The following is a 19,845-nucleotide window of genomic DNA, read 5'->3' as shown; positions in this document are numbered from 1 at the left end:
TTTGAGGACCTAACGTTAAGTTCTCTGGTGAAAGGTACAATGGTGTAGACTAGAGACTGATTCTTAAACAAGACTGTCACCAAGTTATTTTGACAAACACACGTAATATTTTAAAGACAGATGAAGCTGCCATCACACCATTTGTTTATTCTACTGAAAAGTGCAATCAATTACATACTGATTTGTGTGTAATTCTTGTAGTTCCCATCCAGTACTCAGCTGTCATTGGGCAGAAATTTTATGACAACTTTTCCTTCATATATAGACAATGCCTACATAACCTCAAAAACAATGTTTATTTCTTTTTTCTTCTCCTTTTTACAGCAAGTTAATATTGTGTTTAAAATGTCTCTTTAGACTTCACATGGAACATGACATGAAGAACCAGAAATAAACATTTTTAAACTGGGAGGAATGAGGTTTAGAAAAAGGCTTTGCCACTTCTCAAAACTTTTTTTTTTTTTTAGTTACATACTGTATTTACACAAAGGAACATAAGAAAAATAAGAACAACAGCTTGGTCTAAGTGCGTCTCCACTTAGTAACCATGAAAACATCTAGTAAAGTGTACAATAACTTCACTTTGTACAGTATGTCTGCAGAGATTTCGCACGTGTGCCTCAATTGTGTGACATTCACAATTTTGGTTTAGATCATGGATACAAAAAAAAGCACGAGAGAAACGACTGTCCAAGACAATGAATAGCCTTTCAACTCTAAAAATAAGCCAAAAGTAAAATTCAAAAAAGCTGATGACTAAGTCCTCTATGAGCAGCACAAAGTCAATGAAGCACTTCTTTTTGAGACCATTCTACAATATGCTAATGAACAAGGGTAGTGATGGGGGGTCACCAAAAGTGTAATGATTCTAAAAAACAAACAATCGGATCATATGATTTGGTGAAAAATTCATGCAATATCAGGCAAGCTGTAACTGTTCCACCAAGCCCACCCCAACCTTAAAAATGAATGAAAAACCTTTAACTGACGGTCTAAAAAAAAAGAAAGAAAGAAAATACACCCTTTAATAAATCTGTACAACCAAAATACATTTGGGATCTACATCTACAGTTACATTATTAAGGTTATATACATGGCCACCCCCCTACATATATTATCTTTACAAGCAGACTTCATTCAAACCCAAACGACAACATAAGACTGAACTGGAAAAAGAAATATCACATCACACAACCCATTAAAAACAATCTGCCACCAAACCATCATTTCAGATCATCAGTCTCACTAGGATCTGCTGCGGATAGCGTACTCTATCTGATGTGCCAAGCTCCATCCTGCTGATCTGAGCTACAGGAAAACAGATGCCCTCAAAAGGAAGAGCTAAAACCTGGCCGTTTTCGCATCATGTTGTTTTTTTATATATATTTGAATTTAAAAAAATTGTATTTTGGAATTTCAAGCCACATTATGCTTTTGGTGTCGTTCATAAGCATGTAAAACAATACTACAACAATGGCATTGTATGACTCTGTAATATAAAACAGACAAGCAAGAGGATGGACGTAAACCCCACTCTCTAATATTCACATATAATAGAACAAAGGCTCTCCATACACTTTGGCCTCTTCACTGAAGAGAGCTAGACTATTCCATCAATAAAGATCTGTTCAATGGTTTTAGGTGGGAGTTATAAGAAATAGGAGCAACGCTGTGGTGTACTTTCTTTCCCCTTTTATCTGCCTGCATTTCATCCGGAGGGAAAAAACGAAAAGCAGATAAAAGAAACAAAAAAAGAATAATAAAATAAAAAAAGTCCTGTTTATTTCACCTTTCATTTTATCCTTGTGTACGCTTCATGCCGCCACTTTTAATTCATTGAGAATGGAAAACTAGATTTTGTACAAGATACCACAATCTCTTCTTGCAAAATAAATGGAGACTTTGTGCCCGCTTCAATCGGGAGAAGTGTCAGCTGATCCGCAGCGTCACTGCAGAGTGTCTAGTCGATTTTCACATTTGTGTAGATCTTCCTCACAAAGGCACTTGTTCCCATGTAACCCACGGCTCCTAAAAACAAAGAGATAAAGAGAAAACAATAGTCAAAATGTGTCAATCCCTTTCCCAGATAGCAACATTTATTACCTTAGAGGAGAATCAATCATCAAGTGATTTTGTTTTCTTGTACTCACCACACATGATTCCCAGAGCAGTACTGAACACAGCCATGTAGCCGAAATAGAACGATGTCTGAAATAAGCCATACATCCTGGGAAAAAATAAATGAGTACAGGCTAATTATTGGTATCAGATCCTACATCTACACATAGAAAATGATGAACAACTTCTACTTTTCAAAGTACTTTTACAATATATTTGCATTTCACACAAGTAACTAGGAATGTGTAAAGAGTGATCCTTAAATTGAAGTATGTTCATCACACACAGATTTAGAATGGTATATTTTAATGCTTCATAAGAGCTTTTCACCTAAAAGGAAACATTTTATAGAAAATTGCAGCTTAGAATTCTGCAAAATATCTTTGTTATGGTCCATAAAAGAAAGGAAATCATACATTTTGAGTGACTGAGGGCGAGTAAATCAGTCTTCTAAATTTAGAGCATTTACATAATGACATTTGAGGAAAAGTAACTGAAACTCACTTTGTTTTGAAGAAATAGTAGTAGAAGGAGTACATGTAGACGTAAACTGCTGTGGACGCTGCAGAGAGAAAGCTTGTCCACTGCCTAAAAAAAACAATCACTGTCATTCAGTCTCATGATGTCATCTGGTTATGCTGCATTTACTAACCTACAAGACATTTTAACGCATCTGTGGTCTGATCCCAAGGGAGGATGGATGTGGAAACAAAGTAAACTGCATGAGCAAAACAGCATTATGGCAAGTAAATGCTCCTTACCATCTGTAGTCCTCTGCGTTGAGAAGGAAGTAGGTACAGACGATGGTCACACAGACTGTGACAATGCACAGGATCACCAGCACCAGCATCATAAATCCGTACACATAGTAAATCTTGTAGGCCCAGAAAGATGTGAAGATAAAGTACCTGAGGGAAGGTGAGCAGAGTTTTTTTTTTCCTTATAGATATTCATAGTAATTATGGGTACAAATATAAATCCAGAACCAATTTACAGACTCACATCTCAATGAATATTGACCCGAATGGAAGGATGCCACCTAGACACACAATAACTGCCGGCTCCATAAACCTAACAAAGAGAAACAATTAAAAACAATGATCTAATGTCTAATGATAATTACATTTTATGCAGAAAACATTTACAATATTTACATTCAGATTACTTCGATTATATTTACATATGTAGTCACCGAAAACAAAAATGAAAAACAATGACACAATGATGAATATGGCATGATATCAAGACAACTGAGCATGTTTGAGACTGTTTGTGATGTGTGAATCATGGATGAGGTTACCATTTCTTCTCTGGGATGGGTCTGGGTACAGCATTGACTCTACAAGGAAAGTTGGGCTGGCCGGACAGGTTCCTGCCCAGAATGGTCCCCACCAGGTTCAGAGGTAGAATGACAAAGAAACAGATGCAGCACACTGCAACCTGATCAGACAAATTAGAAACATCATATTTTAACAGATGAAACAAGTACTTTACCAAGCAATTAATGCTTTAAGGCTATTAAGTGCTATTATGTGTAATATCAAGTAGGGATGCAAAGATCATGATTTTTCATGGCCGATTCCGATACAGATTTTTTACAAACAAACTGGCCGATTCCGATACCGATTTCCGATTTTTTCTTTTTTTTTTCTTTAAGTAACAAACAAGAAAGAAGGAAAGTGTGCATAAACAAGATGTTTATTTGGTATTCAATAGGCCAAACTGGCTTTTGGCTATTGACAACAATAACTGCAACCATCTGAAATTAACGGCAGTATATGCACAATAAGTATCCTACATCCAATACAAACATAGATGTTACATACATCAGCATTTAGCTTTTGTTTTTGAATTGGGTTGAAACTACAGAGAACTGGCCTTAAATTTAAAGATTAACTGTAACCATGTGTAATTAAAGGCAACAACTGCATAGTTCTAGAGTCCAAACAACACAATCAACACATATTCTTGATCAGCATTCAGTATTTTAGTTTTTAAATTTGGTTTTAAATAAAAAAAAAAGGTATTTACCAGTGTCTTTATTTACAGACTAAATAAAAGTATGCTATTTATTATTCCAAAATGTTAAAATCAAATATTGTTGGTGCAAATAAAACAAAGATGCAAACTGTTTTCATTCATCCAATAAAAAAAAAAAAAAAAAAGAGGGTAATGATTTACATCTATATTTTCTTAACTTGAGCCAATGAAAAATAAATAACTATTCTCTCAAGTGAAAAAAATGTTTTTAATTGGACGAATGAAAGACTTTTTCTCAGTATACTACAGAAGGTGATTTTTAAATCAAATTAAGTCGATGTAATTTTAAGGTAAAATAAAAATAATCATCCTATACAGAACTGTCGTTTACTTCTGGCTTTTTAAAAGTATATGCAAGTTCCACTTTACAAAAAAAAAAAAAAAAAGTTTTGTCACAGTTTAGTCCGTTTCGTTTCTCATCCAACACGTGAGAAGATGATCTGAACATCTCTTCACGGTCTACTCGTGTTCAGACCAGGCCTCGGTCGGACCGGTAACAGTAAGCTCGCGCAGCTTTAGTGCGCACAGAAAAGGGACTCTTATTTGTGCGCCACTACACCAACGGCTGATCGCTTCCTGCTATCTGTGCCTCAGACATGAAGCTCTGCATTTCCAGTACTGATCGGCTGCCCGTGTCCTCTACACAGATTTCGGAATACTTCCACACAAATGACATAGCGAACGATAACAATGTAGTCTGTGCACGCGGCCGCACTCCCGAAAAAAAATCGGCCGATTGCCGAACGCGTATTTTAAGCAAAAAACGGCCGGTTCCGATTTATGGTCGGTCAACCGTTGCATTCCTAATATCAAGGGGATTAGAAACTAAATATTGATACCAGTGTGTTTACAACCAAATTCTGTGGTCCAAAACAACATATTCAAGTGATTATTTCCTTACTTAGCAGTTGATCTCCTTTGTAAAATCAGCCTGAGATGGACTTGTACATGAAAGTAAATGTAGGCATGTAGGACCACACACTGTATAAGGCAAATGAGGAACTCACCATGGTGCCGAATGGGATGGCTCTGGAGGCATGGTAGTACATAGCGATGAAGTTGATGAAGAAAGCTGTGCCACACACCATGGCAGGAATCAGAAAAGCTCCTATGAACATCTGCTTTATCCATCTCCTCCCTGTACAAAATTATGCAAAATAGTTGAAAGAAACAAGTAGTAGTTACAAAAAAAGGATGCACATAATTTCACCTTGAGCAGTTCCTAGGACACCTTCGATAGACTATATGCCCTGGTATACTTATAGCAAAACTGAAGAATCAACTAATGTGAGACATTTCTTTTTCTTTTTTAGATTTATAATTAGCATTTTATTACTTTTCGTTTAATTGAGATAGGACAGTAGGTTAACAGAAAGCAAAGTGGTTGAGAGAGAAGGAGATAAGGTCCACGAGCTGGGACTCGAACTCGGGACGACCAAAGTGCAACATAGCTACATGTTGACGTGCTACCCAAAATTGGTTCGGTCCAAGATATCCTTTCTTAATTTTTTTTTCTTCTTAAATCGACCCAAAACATTTTTAGAAGTTCAAAACTGCCATCCAATGTGACGTTTGCTCCTACTGGCAAATATCAACAAACTACCATTGGTCCATGGTGATGACCTAACAGGTAGGTGTGGCTCTGGGACTCCGCCTTCCTTGACATTAAATCTTCTCTGGTTTATTACTTCTGGTCAGTCCATCAAGGTTAGAGGCAAGTAAAAATGCATGAATACACCGGAGAGCCACTTAACAGTATAAACTGAAGTGTTAGTTTAATTCTAATTGGATTAGTTTAATTCTAATTGAAAGTCACACCATTTCTCATGCTTTAAATTAAACAATCATATAAAGTGCTATATGAATAAATGTGATGAGACTTGAGTGTCAAATTGCATATACTGTGGCCAAGATATTTTACTTTTTTCTAACAAAGAATGAAAAAGAACTTTGCTGTGAGTAAATCTGGGCCTTAAATGCTTACATTTATAACTTATGTATAGCTAACATTTTTAAAATGATATTTGGAGCTTTCCATATTGCAACTGTTACATATTAGTTTGCATACCTCCTTGTTTTGCATAAAGACTCCCACCAAAGTAGCCGTTGACTGGAGATGTGGCTGCATAAACAAATATGGCTGTACTCAGCATGGACCCTCTCCTACAGAGGCAAGCATAAAAGTCCTTTAATAAGAACTAAGGGAAATGTGTTCACTAGATGTTATCTAGGACTTTAAATTACCTGTTAAATGTGCAAATGTGTATTGTGATTAGGCTTTAAGTTTATGAATGCCCTGTAAATCATAGGTGAAACTCACTCTGTATACAAGTCCTCAATCATGGCCAAAATGATGACTATGAAGGAAACCGAGAAGATCTGACAGCCAGAGCCAATGAGGGAGGAAAAGATCAGTGGATGGCTAGATGGCCTGAACACATCACCATGAACCTGCTTCCATCCATATTCATCACCGAGATCACGATCCTGATATCGAGATAAAAGAAAAACATAATGTGGGTTGAGTAAAAAAAAAAAAAAAAAAATGTAAAGAGAGAAATGTAGTATTAAGTCATGGAGCTATTATCAGAGCTAAAACACATCACTGTAAACGCCTTTCCCCATGGAGCACCTAAAAGCTAAATGAATATCAGACGCAATGACGCACTGTAATAATACAATGCGAAAATTCACCCACCGGAAATGCAATTGTTTTTTTTTGTTTTTCCGAACCAGTCCGACGAATATTTTCAGCTTCGCAAAGCGAAAACACGAGCAGTCCAATAAGATCTGAGAATTACATCACATGACCAGAGGTGCTGCTGTTGCACAAAAGGATGTGAATGATGGCACTGTTTGGAAAACCAGTTTAAACAAACACAGAAGAGTATCCCGGAGAGTTGGATGCGGAGTTATTGTTATTGTTTGTATCTGTGTTTGCAGTGTAGTGTTATTACACATATAAAGAGTGCATGTGTCTAGGGATGGGCATTTTGGGAAATTTCTCATTTCGATCATCGATAGGTTTAAAAAACGATTAATCTATTAATCGGGGGTGGGGCTTATATGGGTGGGTGGGGCATGGCCATAATGTATATAATGAAAAAAAAATCTGAAGATTGTTATGAAAATGAAAAATAAATAAAAAATTTAATCTGACATGAAATCTGTCTATGAAAACATGAACACATGATTAGGACAGGTTAGATTATGATGAAGCAATGTTATTAATAAAGGAGCAAGAAATATCTGCATGAGGTGAAGAGTATACCAATAAACGGAAGCTTATTCTATGACACATCCTATGATAAATCAGATAACTGAGATACAGACGTAACATTACAACTTGTATCAGCACAACAGAATGCTAAGTTATGCGTTAGACCGAGAGAGAGAGAAAGAGAGAGAGAGAGCTCACCTCTGAAGCGTTTTAATGACAGCGCGCTGAAAGATGGGCAAGGACAGATTTCACTATAGATTCCTATAAAGTTCTCATTATAAATTTATGGCAGATTTGTGCTATATTTTCATCTATGTTATTAAGTGTAATAGTTGTAATTAAGTTTTATTTTTAAGTTAAGTTTTATTTTCCATAAACCACCTGTGCGTTTTCGAAGACGAATTGCATTATGCCCACAAATATGATGGGGAAAAAAAGCTCGGCTGCATTATTATAACATCAATAATAAAATAATAACAATAATAATAATAATAATAATAGAAAAATAAAACATTTAAGAGCAATATCATTATCGGGCATTGCTTATATGAGCATGAAACGAATCGCTGATATGCAGTGATTTCAGCATAATTGTTCATGTTAATTAATCAGACACTAGCTCTTAAAATATTTATCTGAAAAAAATTAGCCGATGCAGATGTGAACTTGACCGAAAGTGTAACTCGGATTAACACAGAAAGATACTTTTTCTTTTTTTAGCTTCTTTACTCAACTGCATTTTTTTTTAACAAAACATTGTCTTCCAGTATAACTTTAGCAGCATATTTGATCCAGCGGTGAAACTTAGTTTTTAAAAGATAAAGAAAAAAGTTCACCAAGTTTAACCAAACAACTATTATAAGGTATAAAACAGAGACCAAATAGCCTAGATATTTTAACTATGGCTAAAACTCAAAACTAAAATAATAATTATTAAAAAAAAAAAAGGATATTATATTTACCACAACCGGTGAAACATTCAAATGTCTATTCAAAAAGTAAAGGCGGTCTTCGTGCTCAGATGAGAGCCGAGTGCGCAGCCTGCGTTGCATTTAGGTCTTAAGGCAAGTGATTCAATGCTCGTCTGAGTTGCCGCTCTCTTATCGCCAAATATTTTATGTACACATTTTAGATGATAGCGCATTGTTTTTTTTTGGAGATTTGTGTGACAGCTTGGCGCTACACAGCTTACCCTGAACTGTATTTTCATCGTTCTTCTCAAAGGGAAACCCGCCATCACTACGTGAATTTGAGGCCATGATTATCTGTCTTCTTATGTCTTTTGAGGCATCAAGTGGGAAGCTAACCAATCAGAGATCAGGGCACCGCCCAACGTGCTGCCATAACCAATTAAAAAAATTAATAAATAATAATAATTTCGATCATCGTTTACGTGATCGATCATCGCTGTCGCGGTAGAGTACTCGATCACTGTTGCACATCCCAACATGTGTCTACTTATTATAGAATCAAAATCAACCTATTCAGATCACAGTTATTACAAGCACTCTATGAGGGTTTAAAGTGGGTAAGCAAATAAATTAGTTACACAGATTTTCTAGCCTAGCTTGATGCTAATTATATTTTAGGATGTAGCCTATTCTTGTAAGCATTAGAGATAGATTGTGTTAGCAATGTTCGCCAGCAATTCGCGTCGCTTTTTCACATCGCACTCAGTGTGGAAAGGCCTTAAGGTTGTGAATAAACTAATTCATCACAGACATGCATAAATTAAAAGGTGATGGGATTCGTAAGGCTCATTTAATAAAGAATTTCAAAAGTGATCACCATGTCATCCATTTCCTCTTCTTTGCTGTATCTGGCATAGTCTTTCCTTAATGTCCTCATCAGGATCATTGAAACAAGACCAACCAGGAAAATCACCATCATGAAAGAGTTAAATATTGAGAACCAGTGAATCTGTCAGGTGTAAAACCACACACACACACAAACAAAAACATGAAATATATTCAATAAAGTGAATATTTAGCACATTTTAAATCCATTCTGAAAATGAAATCAAACAATATGTGGCACCTACTCTGTGTTGAAAGAAGGATGGATCAAGGTATTTGTCAAACCTATCTTCAAATTTCACATCAGATTTCTTCCATTTCACCTGTGAGGATCAACAAAACATACATACATATATATAAGAAATATCTAAGCAAACACTGACTTCTTTCACACAATAAGCATTAGTCAAATCTTTATGGGCAAAACAGCTATGCTAAAAGTATAAAAATAAAAAATGAAAAAATAAAATACCCCCAAAATTTAAGTGACAATTTAACTAGTGTTAGCAGGTTTCTGAAGCTCAGGAAAGCTTTACTCACAGAGTATGACATGGGGATTCTTGTGTTTGGCACAAGCTTGACCTTCCCCTCGCTGGTCAGGTTAACATCCACAATTCTATTACCATTGTGTCCAATCTCCAGCTTCTTGTAAGTCCAGAGATAATAGTCCTCACCATTCTCGTCAGCTTCACCAACAATTCCTTAAATAATCCCACAAAACAATAATTTTCAATAATGTCAGTAATATATTATTATTAGTTCAAGTAAACAGTAAATTAAATCCTAATAAAATGAAATTAAAACTGACATTGTTTACTTAATAGCTTTCTCAGCTGTTATTAGGGATGATTCAGTATCATATTCTATTCTTCCATCAACTGTAATAACATTCTATGTCTCTGAAATGATTGGAATAACCACTAACATTTTACAATCCAGTCAAACCCTGAGAAATAAGTCTGCTTTATATTATTTCCTCTAGAATATTGTGTTTCATCTGAAAAGCTTCACATTACAGACACTTCACATGACATTTCACATTGTGGTTTCAGGTAAAGAACTGATAGAGACATCTTCAAGCTTTTGAGAAACTTATTTAGTTTAAATGCTATATTTTTAAATCTATATTTATATCTGCTTCAAAATTATTGAAGAAACAAAACAGTCAAAGATGCATCTCAAAACATATAGCTAACTCACATGTCAGATAAAGTCTTTAACTTAATTTATTCCCATAATCAGATTTTCTTAATTCATGAAAAAAAACTTAATAATCTTCAATAATGCTCTTTCAGTACAGTTCACTACACCAAAGAAGTTACATTTCATTAATACTGTTGAGTAGTAGGGCTGTCACTTTTGTGAAAAAATCATTTTCGATTTTTAAGACATAAGGGTTAATTGAATCGATTGTAAAATCGATTTTCCGTCAAAAAATCTTTCTTTTTCAAGATCAAATAACGGACAAACTTAAAGAGAGCACTGGAAACGCACAAGTCAGCAATATTTCTTATTTATTGGCATGAAGTTTTGTGCAGAATAACAAACAGCAACAGGAGCACAACATTCTCGAAAAAAATATATATGCAGAGGGGACGGCTACCATAACATAAAAGAAAAACATCTCTGCAGGCTTCAACCCAGCTGCATTTATGATTTAGGCAATTAAAAGATCTCCCAATATTATTTTAACTAATGATTCAATCAATTTCAAACAACAGTTCAAAAAATTTAACTTTAAATGGACTTGATAACAGGCCATATTATGTGTTTTTTATTGTACGTAACCGACAACTAGGCTAGGTGGCACTAGGCAGGCATAATGAAATGCGCAAAAAGGCTAGGGCCATTACAAATTTATTGGACAGGAAAACAAGTTGATCAACATTTTCGGGGTTCAGGTTTTTTATTCACTTTATGTCCAGCTGTTGAGAAGAGGCGCTCCGACCAAACTGATGTCCCAGGGACACTCAAGTACTTCATTGCCAGCTGCGCAAGGTGGGGGTATTACTGCCAATTTTCCGTCACAAAAGCCGGTCGCTGTCAGCTTGCAATGGTGGCTCCTTTTCATAACTCAGAATAAGGGTCATGAGACATCCCGAAAAATTTGTGACAGTCCCGAAATCTAAACTGTTGTCCCGAATCCCGAATCTGGCCCTAATTGTCCTGAAAATTATACTAAAGCAAAATCTTGAGTAGTTATTAAACATTAAAAACTGTCTTCGGAGGTTGAGTCATCCTGCAACCAGCCCCCGCCGGCTGCTCATTGGCTGCAATACCGTAGGCGTCTAGGCACGAATTTAGATATTCATTTATCTAATTAATCTATTTGCACAAAGACAATACTACCTTTTTGTCCCCTTTTTGTTTTAAAGCTTGATAAAGAGAGCGCAAGTTGCTGCAGCTGCGAGGAGGACAGTGATGCACACGTTCAGGAGTGATTGACAGTTCGCTGGCACTGGGTACAAAAAAAACTCCTTATTATCATTAGCATTACAGAAAGGTCTGATTTAAGCACTGTTACAACATTTGAGTTCATATTTTAATATTGTTGTTTTTTTTGACAGACTAAAAACTAGTGACAGACTGTTGATCTTTGAATAAAAATGTGTTTAGTTAAGGTTTGAAATTCATTATCTTTTATTATAGGCTACGAAGTCTAATATCATAAGCCCCCCAGACACTAAGAAACTTGTTAACTTGCAGAACAGTGTCTCACATCCAAGCACCAAATGCTGGATTTTTTCTAACCTCCGCTTTCACTCAGCCTAAGGCTCATCATAGGACACAACTTCCAGCATTTTGATCACCTTCTCGCCAGCCTCAAATGTTGCGTAATGGACAAATCAATACTCCTTAGATGCATGCTTGTCAAAAACCACCACAAACAGAATGTCCCAGGAGACCCTTAATACAGGCCCAGATACATACAGATGTACAGATATTGCCGATTTCTCTTCTCTGAGAAGATGAATCCCGACACCTCAAATATTAATGTGCAATGCATTCTCACCACTGACGAGGAGTACAAAGTTAACCGTACCTAAGAGAGCAGTTGGTAACTTTGTTGCTGCACATTTGCACAGAAACAATGGGCCCAAACACAGATAATGTCACACGCACCACGGTTTCAATCACATTTTGGCGAAGGTCATTCATGAACAAAAACCCTAATCTAGTCTCATAAAACTGTTCATCATTTTTGTTATTTGTACTAACAGATTTGCCTCAAATCTATATTTTTAAACCTTCACGACTGCTCTCACAAACTTTTCAGCTCAACAGTTATTTTTATTTTTTCTGTAATTGAAATTAAACTGAAATAAAATAAAAATGAATACACACACACACACACACACACATATATATATATATATATATACATATATATACATACATACATACATACATATATATAATATTTGCCTTGACCAACAACTGACATAAGTTCAGGTCTAAGTACTAAAATTGCTAAAACTGAAACCAATTAATAAACAAATTAACCTATACAGAAACAAAAATCAAAAACTACTCAGGTTAAAATGTATTTGGGAGTTGGCACACTATTCACTGCTCAAACAGAAGTCCAATTTTTTCAAAGTAGCTTTCTGTCGGTCAACATTGAATATTTGTGTGACCAACTTGAACATGAGCGAAATCTGCATAGGGAAACTTGGGAACTAGGGAAATTCTTGAAATCACTAATGATGAATTTGTCAAGCAACAGTTAATGTGACTGCACTTTTATTCAATAACACCACATACAAAACAGAAAACCTGTAAACAAACCAGTGCCAGGTTTTTGTACACTTAGAAAAGAACAGACCTGCCACCTTGGCATCCTGGTTACTCACCCCAAATGGGAAGGTCATCTATGTACATTTGGTACCAGTAGTGGTTCTTGATGGCATAGACAAACGCATCTCTTTTAGGTTTGTCAAGCTCAATGTCACAGTATGTTGCCTGCATCACCTCGTCTGTAAAAGACAAATCGACATTGCATTCTTACAATCAACAAAAGAGCAATAATACTTACTAACCAACAAAAATAAAAACTAATTTAATTCACATAGTACAACAGTTTAATACCCGTGCCTTTGATAACCTTCATTTGAATAGGTAAACACACATACACTACACATATTAACGTACAACTATACCTTTGAACGTGATGTCCAGACCGCTGAACTCCAGTTCAACCCCCTGCAGCGCCTCTCCTAACGTCTCATGATAGTGACTAATAGTTTTCTTGGTGCCCACGCAGAAGGGTAGGGAGAAGTACTTATAGGTCTCCTGTCGGTTGTGATAAGGGCCCACTGTATTCATCCATAGAACCACCTCCTCTTTATCTGTGTACTGTAAAAGACAGACAGCGGTCATCGGACAGATACCCGTTTTAAATATCAGCATCTGCTTCTTTGTGATGTTAATTCAATTCCAGGATGTCACCATTAGAAAGACCATTTGAAAAGTTTTAAAATAAACAAACTAGCCTGCATTTTGTTCTTAAGCAATTCTTCAAATAGAGCAAACTAACAATCATCATTCCCAAATCCACTCACACACACAGAGAATGCTATCCAGGGCTCAAGCACACCCATAAAAATTGCATCATTGATTCAAGATGAATTCAGCTGGCAGAAAAGAGATTTTAAAAATGAGATTGTGATGCTTTCCATCACTCAAGGAAAAACAAAACAAAAAAATAATCAAGACTATTCTTGAAGGAAAAACTGCTTAAAAAAAAAAAAAAAAGAATACTGGTTGAACATTACACCCCATTTAAGTCTATAGATAAAATGTATGCATCCCCAAGTGGACAGGCAAGCAAATTTTATAATATATATAACTGATTGTACTGCAATTCCTGCAATACAATAGCAGATATTTCCAGTGGAGAAAACTCCATAACTAACATCAAGCTTTCAAATACAAAAGATCGTCCAGTTATTTATATAAAATATAGGCTTAAATGCACACAACTTTGTCTAATGATGATCAACAGCACAAAAATGTGCCTAAAATGTTGAGCCAATGTGTGTAACGAGTAAACTGTGTTAAGTTATCATTACTGTCAAGGGAAGATGTATAGACTACTCGCTGATACACATATTCGAAAGCTGCTGCCAAACCAGTTTTTAGAAATTACAGACTACACAGAACCTATGACAGATTTTTGGAAGCAATGCTTTTGTCACATTTTAGTGGTTATTGGTATCCTACTGTATGTTTAATAAGGATTCTTAGTCATAATGAAAGACCCTTTCCTAAGGCAAAAGACAAGACATTAGACATAATAGGTCACCCACTAAATATTAAATGTAACTGATCTAGGGATGTAGACAATCTTCATGCAGAATAAATATTTCCTTTTTGGGGTGAATTATTCCTTTGATTCTTTGAATTACAAGTGTAAAGAATCACAGCAAACATAGGGTGTGAACCTGAAAAAATCAGGTAGTGTTACACAATCCTTTTTGAATCTAAAGGGTAATACAGCAGCAAATGTGACACTGGAAGCACTGGTCTAAATAAAATGAACATGAGAATAGGAGGAAGAGAAGACAACTACACGTTTGTATTCATGAAACCTTAAACACCATCTCCCATGCTAAGAGGTATTCTCATTGGCATCAGTTTTTTTTTTTTTTTTTTTTTTTAAAGGAGCCCATTAAGTATCAGAAATCCCCAGATCTCTATAGACAGCATGAGGACTATTTATGCACTATAAATCATGATCACAGATTATGTGTGGTTCTGAATACTTTCAGTAATAATAAAAAAGCTGTAAAAGGGGCTGCAATGAAATGGAAATGCAACCTTAGTAAATACCCATAATCAAGTAGTCTGATCTGATCATGCATCATAACAAAGTTGTTTAAATTCTATTCAAAAGTGAGAATGTACCTGCCAACATCCAAAATGCTGATGAATTAAGGAACTCGAAGACAGGAAAAATGCTGTCTAAGTCCTGGGTCCTGACAGAGATGATATTTGGACACACTAGGGCACTTAAAGTAAAATTGAAATATAAGTATAAAGAGATATCTTCTGTATTGTATTAAATCTTATTGTAGAAGATTATCGAAAAAATCTGGGGGCAGGTTAGAGAAAAAAAAAGGGTATTTCTATGTATCCATGGTTGACTGGATTTTGAGATGTGCACATTAAATTTAAATGGAGAAAGTTGAATGTTTGCTCCAGTTATAACATTTTGATTTAAAATTACAAGGTCAGAAAAAAAAATATTTCTTCAGATGAATTGTTCACAATAACGTAAGATCGAAGTATGAATTGAATAATGAATACATGATGACTTTAAAATGGTCTCAAATCCAAAACAAACAATGTTATCATCAGGGCTATAAAACTGCTTGATGCATTTATATGTTTGACTTTTTAAAGAAAAAAAAAAACTAGTGTATTGATGAATTGTTGGCTGCCTTATAAGAAATGGGCTGGACATTTTGTGATTAAACACCATAGACCTAGGAACTGTGAAATATAGTCACCGAAATCAAATGTCATCGAGATAAAACTGTCATCCCGGCACACTGTATTTATAAGGTAACATTATAGCGGCTTTTAACTATAAAATGTAACGTTAACCATCTTTTACAGTTTGTCAGTCATAAAAAAAGCCTGGACCAACCGGATATGTGTCGGTCCATACGGACATATTTTAGCTAACGACGGTTAGCCGACACTTCAGAGTAACCTCACACATTAATAAAAAATATAAAAAAACACAACAAACGAAACACTTTGAGAAGTAATACATGGAATAACATTATATTTATCATACATCAAAGGATGAAAATAAACTGATGATTGTGAGCACTGTTCTGCTATTTGCACAACATAATGTAAGCGATGGGATAACTGATGCTAAGCTAGCCACGTAGCTTCTTGTGTGATTAGCATTTCTAACACAGACACGGGACAATGAATCAGAAACAGAGTCCACGGTTTTAGATTTATTTCTGTCCTTTGCTGTAAGACATTTTGTCAGAGCAACCAGCCTAATATCTAACGTCTCTCGAGACTTTACACACCGAGCACAGAGGGCTTCTCGGCCCGCGGTTTATCTTACCTTGTGGTCGTGTTCATCTGCTCGAACTGGCAGCAGTGAACTAAAAACAGTCGTCAGGACAACCACTTCAATCGTCCACCTGCCGAGCCCCATGATTTTCTAAGGAAAATTCTGCGACTGAGTTGAGATGGAATCTTTTAGGGGGGCTATCCCACCTTCCTTCTTCCTGGTTCTATGACAGTGGTTGTCTTAAGAAGCACACATACGAGCCTGTCGTAAAACTGTTCTGCGAGCGATCAGCGCGTTTTCCGCTGATTGGTGTGAAGAGATCACGCGGGTAACGTGGGCCTATCATTGGAGAGAGCGATGAGTCAACGTTGAGGAAGGAAACCCTCCGCGTTGCCACCCATGGCCACGTCACCTGAGCACAAACAGAAGTGGTGGAAAGGCCGGCTTTTAGCAGGATGTAAAACCACACGACTTGAGTGTTCGTTGATAGAAACTTCAAATAATGAAGCAGAAGTTTACGCCTAATCAGCAAATTTGTCACTGTTAGTTTAAAACTATAAAAAGCGTTAATTAATTAAACGTCAATTCATTGAAGACCATTGTTATTCAAACTGCTTAAAAAAGACTTTTTAAATAGCTTAAGTTAACATACAAAAGTTGAGAAACCTCAGAGAGCTGTCATATTTTCATTCGGGTTTCAGGCAAGGCTGTTTTTTGTGTTTGTCTTTTAGTTTAGCTAAGCATAGCCTATAGCAGTGATACCCAAAGTTAGTTATATATTTATTTATTCTTTTTTTTGCCTATATTTTAGGCTGATATTAAAATTATTTATCAATACTTGCATGTTTGAAGCAACATTCATCGATTCATGCAACTTGTAGAGCAGCAAGTGACATAATGCTTGATTCCCTATCTAAGGGAACTGAGGTTAAGTAACCAAAGTGTTCCCTTTCGAATGTTCACTCCCATTAAGTATGGGAAACAAATCCAATCATGCCACACCACGAGCAACAATTACATGCTGGTCTGTGAACCCAGTGTTAGAGCACAAATAAGGGCCCTAAGGGCACTATCTCACCCCAAGCTTAGCTGAGGGCATGAGAACCACTAACAATATGGGAGGATTAAACAGACAGACATCCCCGCTCTGCAGGCAAGGATTCTAAGTTATAGAATCTGGCAAAAGTGGACATCGACGACCAGCCGGCGGCCGCACAGATCTCATTGACAGATATGCCACTGGACCATGCCCATGAGGAGGCCATTACCCTTGGGAAGTGGTCTCTCACACCAATAGGACATTCTAGTACCTTCTGATGCATAAGCCAGAGCTATTGCATCAACAATCCAGCGATACAGACAGTCTTTGCGTAGTGACCGGCAGACCCCTCTGATGGCCTCCAAAGCAAATAAACTGCTGTTCAGACTGCCTAAACAGATTAGAACGTACCACATAGACTCTCAGATCCCTAACAAGGCAGAGAGCATTCGGTTCCTGCTTGCCATCTGCAGCGGGGAGCGCAAATAGAGATATTACTTTTCTCTAAAGGGAGCAGAGAGCACTTTAGAAACATAGACATGTCTTGGTTTCAAAATGACCATACAATCATTGAGCCAACACTCAAGTCACGAGGCGCTGACCGAAACATAAACTTTGAGTATGGATGGGGCATGCCCCTTATCCAGCAGTTTGCAGGACGCAGGAAAATCAGCATGCAGGACACGTCACACGTCACTTCCGTCGAGGCACCAGACATGAAGGCTCCAAAACTCGGGGGATGCCAAATCATGCCTTTCGTCTGTGAGAGAAGGTCCCTCCTCAATGGGATGGGCCACAGGGCCATCGTTACCAGCTGAATCAGCTATGGAAACCAAGCCTGGTTCTTCCAGAGTGGAGCTAATAAGAGCTCCACTGATGATCTGGTGAATCAGGACAATAGGAAGAAATGCATACAGCTGAGCCCTGGGCCAGGGCGTCTCTCTGTATCGAGAAAAATGTTGGGCAATGAGAATTGTCTTCCAAGGCGAAGAGGTCAACCTCTGCCTTCCTGAAGACTGCCCTAATTCGTTGTACCATCTGAGGATGCAGCGCCCATTTTCCCTGGGGCTACCTTGCCTCTGGACAGCTGTGTGCTTTGATCTGTTGCTGTGAGCAGCTATTTAAAGGTCTCCTCATGCACTTGGCCAGACTCATCCATACTGTGGAGAAGTTTGGCTTGAAAAACTTGGGAGGATCGCCATTGTGTGCAGTACTGAGCCAGCCTGTATGTCTGCTGTGTAAGCCCTGTTGGTGATAGTTGAGGTGGATGGATGCGCTGCATGGATCTTTAAGCTGAGGGCAGAACGAGTCTTTCGTTCCTTATCTGGCTCGGCTCGGTGTTCATCTTCAGTTCTTTCTTCAAAGCAGTTCAGTCAGTGTACTGTTTGAGTAAATTAATTACTCCGGGATATTGGTTTATTTTGACTCAGAGGGAGTGTCAGCCACATAAAAAAAAAGTTAACAGCTTAAGTCATATGTGGATTAATGCTTATTGGATTTGGTGAACTGGTTCAAGAAGAACCGGTTAAATTGAATGATTCTTTCGCGAACCGGACATCACTACACTGCAGTGTTATGATCGTGCTCAGAACAGAACCTGAAGAGAAGACAATGCTGAATGAAGTTGTAGTTTTTGTTATTTTTGAACCAAAATGTATTTTCAATGCTTCAACAAATTCTAACTGACCCTCTGATGTCACATGGACTACTTTGATGATGTTTTTATTACTTTTCTGGGCATGGACAGTATACATACATTTTCAATGGAGGGACAGAAAGCTCTCAAACTTAATCTAAAATATCTTAAACTGTGTCTTACGGGTTTGGAACAACATGAGGGTGAGTCATTATTGACATAATTTTTCATTTTTGGGTGAACTACTCCTTTAAGGTTTATGTGGCCACCATATCTGCGGAGCATGCACTTGTGGGAGATGTTTCAGCCAGTCATCATCCCCTGGTCTCCCATTTTATATAGAGTTCGGGACTGCTTAGGCCTTTCCGCCCAGCAAAAGTCCTTTCTTGGCAGTGCTTTAAGTGGCCCAAAAGAGGTGCCGGTACTCTATTATAGCATAATAGCTTGCACTACAAGTCTCACCCAAGGGCTCTATTCGCTTGTTAAGTGATGACGTAAGAAGCGCTGTTTCCGGGTCCAAGCCTCAACTCGCTTCACTTGAGAATACTACCTCAGCAGCCGTTTATGAGCACTGTTTATTCATATTAATCATTTAAGCTAAACGCTTTCAAACTTACGGTATACACTACAGTCTCCGTGCTCATAGCGTCCAAAACACAAATAATTTGTATATATTTTTTTTATATTTATATTTTCATTGTCTGGCTATCTGGGACTTCGGTATGGAGTTAAATGTTACGATTATAACTTTTTCGCTAGTATTCTATAACATTGTGAGTTTATATTAGCACCTTTTGTTGTTTTCTCGTTGTAACTGATAAGAGCGTTTGGACACGGAAGCGCTGCTACGTGACGTCAGACTTAACAAGCAAATACTTGGCAGCATAACCAAGTACTTAGAGAACTGGCATCAATACTAGAACAGAGACGAACCACCATAAACAACCTCGTACA

The 19,845-nt window shown here is 37.1% G+C and overlaps 1 protein-coding gene across 1 annotated transcript; it reads right to left on the bottom strand.

The window, feature by feature from the left end:
- Positions 1–277: 277 nt before the first annotated feature.
- tm9sf3 (transmembrane 9 superfamily member 3) lies at positions 278–16,494 on the bottom strand. Its single transcript, XM_052572434.1, has 15 exons — positions 16,268–16,494; positions 13,335–13,530; positions 13,029–13,151; positions 9,715–9,875; positions 9,420–9,497; positions 9,167–9,298; positions 6,479–6,645; positions 6,227–6,321; positions 5,166–5,296; positions 3,419–3,558; positions 3,121–3,189; positions 2,880–3,026; positions 2,623–2,706; positions 2,151–2,227; positions 278–2,028 (listed from the first exon to the last, which is right to left on the bottom strand). The coding sequence occupies exons 1-15, from the start codon at positions 16,358–16,360 to the stop codon at positions 1,961–1,963; spliced, it is 1,761 nt and encodes a 586-aa protein (XP_052428394.1). The 5' UTR covers positions 16,361–16,494; the 3' UTR covers positions 278–1,960.
- Positions 16,495–19,845: the final 3,351 nt, after the last annotated feature.

Source organism: Carassius gibelio, chromosome B13 (assembly GCF_023724105.1).
Source record: "Carassius gibelio isolate Cgi1373 ecotype wild population from Czech Republic chromosome B13, carGib1.2-hapl.c, whole genome shotgun sequence".
NCBI lineage: Eukaryota > Metazoa > Chordata > Actinopteri > Cypriniformes > Cyprinidae > Carassius > Carassius gibelio.
The sequence above is the reverse complement of the archived record's forward strand: the minus strand, read 5'-3'. Positions and strand labels throughout refer to the sequence as shown.